The sequence below is a fragment of the Spodoptera frugiperda genome, chromosome 17 (assembly GCF_023101765.2).
Source record: "Spodoptera frugiperda isolate SF20-4 chromosome 17, AGI-APGP_CSIRO_Sfru_2.0, whole genome shotgun sequence".
NCBI lineage: Eukaryota > Metazoa > Arthropoda > Insecta > Lepidoptera > Noctuidae > Spodoptera > Spodoptera frugiperda.
In genome coordinates, this window is record NC_064228.1 from 1380958 (window position 1) to 1391303 (window position 10346).

At 37.5% G+C, this 10346-nt stretch overlaps 1 protein-coding gene across 2 annotated transcripts; it reads right to left on the minus strand.

Moving 5' to 3' along the window:
- Positions 1 to 5112: 5112 nt before the first annotated feature.
- Positions 5113 to 7896, minus strand: LOC118276900 (uncharacterized). Of its 2 annotated transcripts, none has more exons than XM_035595507.2 (3): positions 7800 to 7896; positions 7183 to 7233; positions 5113 to 5884 (listed from the first exon to the last, which is right to left on the minus strand). In XM_035595507.2, the coding sequence occupies exons 1-3, from the start codon at positions 7845 to 7847 to the stop codon at positions 5675 to 5677; spliced, it is 309 nt and encodes a 102-aa protein (XP_035451400.2). In that variant the 5' UTR covers positions 7848 to 7896; the 3' UTR covers positions 5113 to 5674. The 2 variants fall into 2 exon arrangements, with proteins under 2 accessions (XP_035451400.2, XP_035451399.2); XM_035595506.2 differs by having other exon boundaries at positions 7153 to 7233.
- Positions 7897 to 10346: the final 2450 nt, after the last annotated feature.

Sequence of the window (10346 nt, forward strand, 5' to 3'; positions counted from 1 at the left end):
TTGGATTTCTTTTATTTCAATATTTTTGTGAACTTAATACTAAGAAATACCCTTTTATTTCTTATTTTGTCAAATATTTGACTGCGCAGTTGGTGCGTTTTCTAGGCAAGCGGCTGCCGCGCAACGTATAGCGGGTTCGATTTCCGCAAGGAATAACTTTGTGTGATCCACAAATTGTTGTTTGGGGTCTGGGTGTCATGTGTCCGTAAATATGCATGTTTGTAAACGCACCCACGACACAGGAGAAAATGCTAGTGTGGGGCAACGTATTTAAAAAAAAACTACAAACAAAATCACCAACACAATAGTCTCAAAACAAAACAGTAAAACTAGCGACAATATCAGCTACAGAACTGATTAAACGAACCTAAACCTACCTCCATCCTTATTCTCACACATCTAAACCGTTTCAAATATTTTCCACTTCACCTATTTGATCCAAACGTCTCCACTCATCCGAAAACAACCGAACAGCCCCGACACGACCCGAGCAATTCCGACAACACACGAATGCACACGAACCCATCCGAATTTAATCCTTGCTACCGTATAAATTATTCAATAGTACTTAATACATATTCAAGATTATTTCAAGAAGCTCTTTTTGCATTTTCATATAAAGGTTCACGTTTGTATAAATTATAACAGGTGACATGTGTCGTTATTCGGTGGAAATGAGAAGATTTGCATAAAACAACGTTTTAAGGGGATCGACGGAGAGTAATGAAAGCAGGGTAGAGATGCATTAGTTAGAAAATGTTATATCATACAGTTTTTATTCATCAAATGAGACATATAGGTGTAATGTTTTAAATCACAGACGTGATAAGTTAACGTAATGTAGGCTACTCTCCAGCTGGGTGGAATAGTATCGACATAGTGGCTGATACAAAATGCTGAGGATCGAGCTCAGTATCATCCTATTACAGAGTTATAAGCTGGTAAACTAGCAGACAGACCGGACCACGTGATGGTAAGCAATCATAATTGGGGGTTAAGAATTTAGGTTGTTTGGAAATCAGGGCTGGGGAAGTTTAGCAAAGAGGTAATTGGGCCACCAGTAATCTCACTCACACAACGAAACACTACGTAAGCGTTGTTTCACGTCAGTTTTCTGTGAGGCCGTGGTATCACTACGGTCAAACCGGCTCGTTCGTGCCGAAGCATGCCTAACCTAAATTAAAAACAATAAATATAATAACAGGTTAAAAGTTATTCTACTTCTATCTATCCCTGAAGAGAACAGCATGTCTACTTAGCAGCACATAGTACTACCCAGTGTTGCCACATCTACCAACTTTTAGGTAGATCTACCAACTTTGCCCTCAGTCTACCTATCTACCAACTTAAGCCTCAAATCTACCTATTTTTCAAAATTTCCTAATGCGTCTTTTTATTTTCTTTTTTTCATAATTTTTGACACATAAATGTATATAATTTGTAGCAATTGAGCTATTTGTTAGCATTACATCATAATATTGAGTTGAATTTGGTGTAGTAATCATTCAAAACTTTAATAAGGATATGCTTAAGCACAAACAATAAATAAAATTATTATTTATGTATTTTTTATGACTACCTCGTTGGCCGAGTGGTTGCAAGTGCGACTGCCGGGCAAGGGGTCTCGTGTTCGATTCCCGGGTCGGGCGAATTATTACTGGGTTTTTTTCGACTTTTGTCAGTGGTAGTACGGAGTTTGGAAATGTGCCCGGTATATGGCAATAGGCTCACCGCCTATTACATGGGACTTACAACATAAATTGTGAAATGTGGGTGTACACAGTGGCATTCCGTGCCATAATGTGCACCTCTGCCTACCCCTTCGGGTATTAAAGACGTGACGATATATATGTATGTATTTTAAATAACTAAACAATCCTATTATATTAAGGTGGTAGATCTACCTATTTTTAATCTTTGAATCTACCAACTTCTACCGATTTTCGTCACATATTCTACTAATTTTCTAAAATTAGGGTTGACAACACTGGTACTACCCTATAAACCAATACAAAATTGCAACTTCACCTTAAGACCATAAAGTCAAAAATCCCTTAAACAAAAACCCTATTTAGATACATCTTGATCTGCATTTCGTACCGGACAACGCTAGCACAATAGACTTGTATGTGACGTCATTCAATGGTCGACAACTAACAATACAGTAGAAACAGACATCGATACACTCGGCTGACATGTTGGCAACTAGAGACGAATACAGTTAACGTCAGATCAAGCTAAACAAACCAGTATAAACTGACCTGTCATTATGGGCAAAGTTCATACAATGCAAGGCCAAGATAAACTGGTTCTGTGTAGGTTGATATGAAGCGGTGTATAGTACGATTGGCTACGATTTATCGACAATTTAGCTACAATTTGTCGACTTTGATAGTGGTGATCAGGGATCGGGGATTGTAGTATTGTGTGTACAATTGGTACATTGATGCTGTAATTGTCTTAGTGCAGTGTTGCAGGTTGATCCAATGGATCAATTTAGTTCAGGTAATGTGAGCTCTGACTTTTAGTCTGTTTGTTTTGTTAACAATAGTTAATCGGCCTTTGATACATGGATTTGTCTACTGCTAATATAAGTGTGAGAGTGTGTATGTATAGTGTAAAATTCACTGGCCCATTCGGTAATTTAGAACATAGTAATTTTCATTCATTGTAATTTAGAACACATTATCAGTTCCTTTTCGTGAATTGCTGAGCATAAGAGTCTTTTAAGTGTGAGAGAGTCATGTCGTCTTGTCTGGAGTCTTCTAAGTGGAGAGAGTCTTCGGCACGAATGGGCCGGCTCAACCGGAGTGATACCACGGCCTCACAGAAAACCGACGTGAAACAATGATTGCGTTGTGTTTCGTTGTGTGAGTGAGGTTACGTTAGTTTATTTTATGTTATAATCCGATAAGCGAGCAGACGAATTACCTGATGGTAAGCAATCGCTCCCGCCCATGAACACACGAAATACCAGTGTTACAAATGCGGTGCCGGCCTTTTGGGGCTTAGGAATTTAAGGGTTGTCAGGAAATGGGAGATTGTGCAGATTGGGAAGGAGGATAATTGGGCCTCCGGTAACCGCACTCACATAACTAAACACAATGCAAGCGTTGTTTATATATCAGTTTATACATACTAGCAATTTTTATAATTAAAAATATCAGAAAATTGATCTATGATTATAATTTACATTTCAACCCTCTTTCTCAACAAATAACAAGTAATAACATAACGTTATAATCATATTTATTTATACTTTTTTTAAATATTTACTATGACAAAGGTTCCATTGTTACTGGAGCCCTTTGTTAAAGATATCGTCGTTCGCGATAACACCCATTGTGCACACAACTTCACATCAAACTATACGAAACCAATATAAGCTGACCTTTGAACGTATGGTCAGTTCATACAAACCGAGACCACGATAAACTGGTTCTTTATAGCTCTAACTGTAGCCTTATTTTGTTAAATTCCTTTTATTTTCTTCTATGAAACATTACATCATGGTGTATGCGAGAAGGGATAGGCAGATGTGTTTGTGTGTGATTGTTAATGTGATTGGTGATAAGTAAGTGTACTGGATTATCAGATCTCTGCCTACCCTTTTGAGGAATGATATGGGTTGTGATAATTATGTATGTCAGTATATGTGATATATCCGGTGTTGTGGATAACGTAACAGGTTACTGGGGCTCCGGCTGAAAGTAAGAGAAGGAACGGGGAAGTTTTTAGTCAATAAGAGTCTGTCGCGGTGAGACGAGAGGGATCTCGCCTCGCCCAAGGCGGGAGAAGCCATAGGATGATTTTCCCCCTCAAAAAAAAAAACAATGACTTCTCTCACCTTGGGCGAGGCGAGAGTAAGCGTCAGATTCTTACTGACTGAAAACCAACCCGTTCCTACTCCTGCTTTTCAAGGCGGAGCCGCTAAGTAGTTCGCAGCAATAATATGTACCTATAGGGCAAGTGACCCGGTTGTGGCCATCGACCCCTTTGTGGCCATTTGGGCCTTCAAATATTTATAACTAAGGCATGGACAAATAAATTACTCTGTGATGTACAGTATTTAAAATATTGAATATTGGAGACACTAATACCGTTGGCAGCTTTAATGTGTCAAACTTCACTTCGATGCAACAAGTCATTCTTTTTAGTTGAGGGTGAAATTGTTAAGTTCTTAACAAAAAGGCTAAGGCGAGCGGGTGAGGATTTGGTTTTTATTTTTTAAATCTTTGCTTATTGTTTGGATGTTTATGTTAATACTACATGAAGAATATATTGTCTAAGTGAAACTAAAGTAATTTTGTCGCCATATGTTTCTGAAGTGAGGTTTTTAGAAGGTGGCCAATAATGGAGATAAAATTATGAATTTCTCCATCTTTGGCCACATGGCTGGCCAAAACTGATGTGCATAGATACCCCACTTTTTCCCCTTTATTTTATCGTGTCTTTTTTTCCTTGGCTTTACATATCAACAAATAGATATTTTTCATTTTTAGAGATGCAATAAATTGCCTTCACACAAAGGGGAGGTCAGTTTACTTTGCAGCTTTTACCAACGTCATATAAATGTTGATCTCTTTATTTGTAAGTTAAATTCAAGTGAAGTAATAATATTTCATATTTTCCAAACTAAATGAAAACCATTGTTTATAAAATGTGAAATTTAATTAAAAAAATTTTGATTGCTTTTATTGTTATGTTGATGGCCAGAACTGGCACACGACCGTGGCCAGAAATGGCACACGACCGTGGCCAGAAATGGCACGAACCTGGCCAAAAATGGCACAAACTCCCTTTTTTTTTCTTTTTTATACAGTTATTTTTCTATTGGACGTTCTTTAAAAAAGGGTTTTCTTAGGCAAGGTTAATACATGTTAAATGACTTTTTACAAGAAATATGTTCGTGATAACAAAAACTATAAGTTAAGAAAGCCTCAAAGTCGACAAAATTCTTAAAGTGGCCACAACCGGGTCACTTACGATACTCGTCATCTGAATTCGCAAAGAAACACAAAAATAAATAAAACAATTTTATTGATTGTATTTATTTTTTACTTAAGTAAGTAAGTACATTTTAAAATATAAATAATTTTAAAACAAGCCGTCGTTCCCAAATTACTCACACCAACCAATAGTACTTAATATAAGTACCTGTTTATACTCATATTCACAAATAATACTTTTTCTGACTACATTTTTGGTCAACAGAAATCTTTTACAGTCTAAATCTGAAATCTCGCTTAAAAAAAATTATTTATCTCACCATAATAATAATATATACATATATGGCCTTTGCCAAAAAAATCATTTTCCAAAGGTCTTTGCCATTATTTCTTTGAACAAAATCTACTTTCCCGCAAAATAAAACACTAAAAACATTTTCTCACCAAAAACTATTGTTTCTCACCAAAAACTACGTTTTCTCGCCAAAAATCTTTTTTTTCTCAGCAAAATTTTACTTAAAACTACACTTTCTCACTTTTTTCTTTACAAAAACTTCTCATCAAAAAAATTTCTCTCAGAAAGGAAGGGATAGCCCTTCCTTTTTTTTACTCGCAAACATAAAAACTTACAAAAAAAAATCACTCTCCAATCCCTCCCTATCTCTACTCGCACACAAATGCAAAAACAACATCTTTACGAATACGAGCATCACTTAAACTCCCTACTACTTCTGCATTGCAGGTGTCGTGAAGATCCTATTCAACTTGTTAACGTCATATCTCGGTGGCAATGTTTTGTTGAAATCCAGTACATGGTGCATCTGCCCATACTCGGGTCCTTGCTTGTAATCTTTCTTCAGCAAATCGTATAGATGACGTATGCGAGGAGGCACCGTCACTTGTAATTCTGTCATGCGCTCTAGGAGCCTTTTTATCTGGAAATTGAGAAGTTTATTATTATAACGTCACGCCTTTAATTTTTTAAGGCAAGAGGTGCACATTATGGCACATAATGCCAATGTACACCCACATTTCAAAATTTATGTTGTAAGTCCCATGTAATAAGGGGTGAGCCTATTGCCATATACCGGGCACATTTCCAGGCTCCGTACTACCACTGAGAAATTTTCGAAAAACCGAAAAAACCCCATGAGGAACTTCGCCCGACCCGGGAATCGAACCTGAGACCTCTTGCCCGGCAGTCGCACTTGCAACCACTCGGCCAACGAGACAGTCAAAAAAATGTTAGTGTACCTTTTTATTTATATACTTTGGTAAAAGGGTGACGTTTGGCCACTATCTCGCCTGGTGGTAAGCGATGATGCAGCACGCCTACCTTGGTCTTTGAGACGTAATTTTCAAGAAAGGAAATACGGCAGGTCTTAGCGGTTCGCACTAGGACACTTGAAGCGAAATGCTTCGTGTGAATAGCTGGAATATCAATCTTATGTATAAGAGTTATACACACGAACGGCATATTGTTAACAGCAGAGGTAGTTGCAACCGTGTGATAGCAAACTGGAGTACAAATGTTACCACTCTCCCCTCTACAAAAACCAACTAAAAGACTACCCATTAAAAAAAAACCAGAGGGCCTAGTACGAGTATGTTTTACATTTAATGAGATCGAGACGAGACCGCGTTCGGCGATGGGATTGGCCGACTCGAATGAACCAGCCAATCAGGGCACCGTTAAACAAACTCGTTGCTTGAATGCATGGCACGGTGGCTGGGCAACCGAAGAAAGGTGAAGTAACTCTTTGTGTATGTGAAATTATATGTTTGTAAACGCACCCACGACACAGGAGAAAATCCAAGTGTGAGGCAATGTTTTGAAAAGAGAAAAAAAAAGAATGAAAAGAAATTGTTCTTTGAAAAATTTTAATGTTTTTACTACGAACTCTAACCCGTTTACTAATACCAAACACCCTCGATATAATAGAATACGACAATCACTCCTTTTATATAGAAAAGACCCAAAGCCCAACAGTGGACTGTCTACTTTTTTATACCCCTTAGAACGAGTTAGTTTTACTTTCAACCGAAACCGCGTTCAGTGCTCTGATTGGTTAGTTCATTCGAGCCGGCCAATCACAGCGCCGAACGCGGTCTCGGTTTATTCTCGTTAAACGAAAAACAAACTCGTACTAAGCTCTCTGCTAAGAAATTGTGGTGAGATGGTGCAATAGAGGATAGAACTTACGTGAGTGATAAGGATTTCGTTAGGACGTACATAACTGTAATCTCTGTTCAGTAATGTGACTCGCAACCGCGCTGAAGACTCCTGAAAAAAGAAACACGTTAAAAGAATTCTATATTGGTTTAATGGCAAGAAACACAATCAATCTTAGATACAGTTGAAATTGTACATACTACATAATACACATAAAATTGTACATACTACATAATACAGATAAATTGTACTTTTTCTAAGAAGGGAAAATCATCCATGGGCCATATCTCGCCATGGGCGAGGCGAGAGAGTGTCAGACTCTTACTGACTAAAACCACCCCGTTCCTACTCCTGCTGCTTTTCTAGCCGGAGCCCCGGTAAACCCGCTAGGTAGTCCGCAGCATCAGGGATAAAAAGCGTGACGTTTACTAAGTGCATTGATTATAAAGTAGTAATACAACATTTTAAAATAATCTATACGTAATATAAAAATAAGTCGGGTTTTTCCCTTCCTTCCTGGTTCTATAGCTCCAGAATGCATGAACCGATTTCCACGGTTTTCCTTTCGTTGAAAAGTTCTCGGGCTCCGTGAGGTTTATAGTTAAGAAACTTCAGAAAAATCAAGAAAAGGGCAGGGAAATTTAGTTTGCTAGTAAGTAATATAAAAAAGAACTTACAGAAACAACACAAACAGCCACAATAAGTACTCCAACATACGACACCATATTGGTGATAGCGACGTGTGGACGCCTCGAATCAAAGGAATATACTAAAGACATATACCGTGTGACGGTTAACATATAATACACAATGAACAAACATATTTACACACATTATTGTATTATTATAATTCAACTCATTGTGATAAGCAGTACTCATGTATTTGGGAAAAATATTTTATTTTCGTTTTCGTGTTACTGCAAAAGTGTGGAATAGAGTAAATGTTTAGATTAACCAGTATAAGATATTTTTAATAAGGATGTATGAAAATTAAAATTTTTTTTAGTCCGCCAGTTAGGTAATGAAAAAATGTTAGACAGGTATTTTTTTATTTTGTCATATAAGAGACTAAGACTTAGATGAAACGAATCTAATTTTAGAAGTGTCAGCAAATATGTAGGTTATTTCTACGTATAAAATTAACCTATAAGTAACGTCACGCGATATTTCAAATCAAGATATCTTCGAAAATACTTGTTTCAATAAGAAAATAAAAAATACGTGTGTAGTATTTTAAAATAATCTACAAGACGGACATTAAAATAAAAATTAGTCATCTAGCCTATTGTAGAAATCTGATGTTAAAGAAAATATCAGTAAAGATAATGATCATGCATAATTACATCATATCGTAGAACGTTCAATGCTAAACAAAGGTTGCCTCTATTAGTCCTCCTGCACGATGAGCTGCAATAAACGACTTTTAAACTCCCAACAACCTACAGCATGTTAAGTTCCCCATTATCATACTAAGACTACAGGTTGATAATTATTTCTTACACCCACTAGATCAATGTAACAATTCTTACACCCACTAGATCAATGTAACAATTCTTACACCCACTCGACTGATGTAACAATACTCACCCCACTCAACCCAAGCAACAATTCTTACACCCACACGACCAATGTAGCATTTTTTACACCCACTCGACCAATGTAACAAATTGTCATTTTAGTAAATCCTGAAACTTACGTAAACGCAGAGTTTAACAGTAGCATACTGGTGTGATACATCCATAACTGTTTAAAATTTTCATATAAAAACATGACTGACATAATTTGTAGGAAACAATCGAGAATTACGTGTATTTATTATCAACTTATTGTTGCTGTATTCGAATTGAGGCAAACGCAAATACTACCGTAAGTACTGTGAATAACAAGTTCAGATTTACCAAAGTCATAACTTGTAATAGATGTACAGACATAGTGTGGAACTTTTAAAGTGTGGGAGTACCATGCTTCGGCACTGCTGGGCCAGCTCGACCGCAGTGGTACCACGGCCTAACAGAAAACTGACGTGAAACAACGCTTGCGTTGTGTAAGTGAGGTAACCGGAGACCAAATTACTTTTATATTATACATCACGCTATGACCAGTACGAGCTGAGCAGTGGGTGAAAAATTATGTATATACGAAAGTTACTCACGTCTCTGTCTCTTCTTTCTGCTTAACCCACTGACCCGATTTCTATAATTCTTTTTACGTTAGACGGTGAATTTATCCAGAAAGGCTATAAGTTATAAAACATCGTGCTTCGACCCATAGGAGCCGAGCATAGGTAAAAAAACCACATGGAAGTAGGTAGCCATTATTAAAAATACAATCTTTACTTCAACTCAATACACAAATTCTAACCTGTGTCCTTTAAACGACACCAGAAACAGTCCAAAAACCAGACTACCTACAACAAGCACTAGTACAATTCAAAACAAAAAAGGATAATCCAAAAAAGTGCTTCACCGTAACCGAAGTATTGGAACTACACTTACAAGTTAGAACTCCACACCAATCTCCGACATTAATCTATCTAATACCAACCACAACGAAAGCTAAAACCTGTTCTAAAATAAGTGGAAACTGCATTAAAATAACAATTTGAGAGAACAACAAAACGTAAGGAGTTGTTAGGAGTAAAAACGAGTGTATTAACTGTATCGAGTCGAATATCTTTCTCATTACGAGTGATAAAGATCGGGGGCATGGCAGTGGGTAGATGTAGCAGAAGTACCACTCGTAACAACAACCTTTTTTGTGGTAAGGTATGGTATCACTACATAGTCGCTATTTTTGTCTGTTTGTTTGTCTGTATGCTTAAATCTTTATAATTACGCAACGGATTTTGATGCGGGTTTTTGTAATAGGTAGAGTGATTCAAGAGGAAGGTTTATATGTATAATACATGCATGATATATCACCATTGCACCCATGCAAAGCTGGGGCGGGTCGCTAGTAACCATATAAAGATATTCCGCCCATTCCGACTCTTCTACAAAAAGCTGAAAATCGAGCTCAGTGACATGGCATTAAAGAGGCCTATTTTTTAAGCTATAAGCCAGTAAAGGAGCAGACGGATCACCTGATGGTAAGCCATCGCCGCCACTCATGAACATCCGTGGCGTTGCAAGTGCGTTGCCGGCCTTTTGGGGGTTAGGAATTTAAGGGTTGTTGGGGAATCGGGGATTGGGAAGGGAGGTAGTGGGGCCTCCGGTAACCTCACT

Coding starts and splice junctions, on each gene's coding strand:
- LOC118276900 (XM_035595506.2), bottom strand. CDS start 7,847: ATGGTGTCGTATGTTGGAGTACTTATTGTGGCTGTTTGTGTTGTTTCT. Junction 7,234..7,799: donor TGGCTGTTTGTGTTGTTTCT/GTAAGTTCTTTT, acceptor TTCTTTTTTCAG/GAGTCTTCAGCGCGGTTGCG. Junction 5,885..7,152: donor ACGAAATCCTTATCACTCAC/GTAAGTTCTATC, acceptor CTCAATTTCCAG/ATAAAAAGGCTCCTAGAGCG.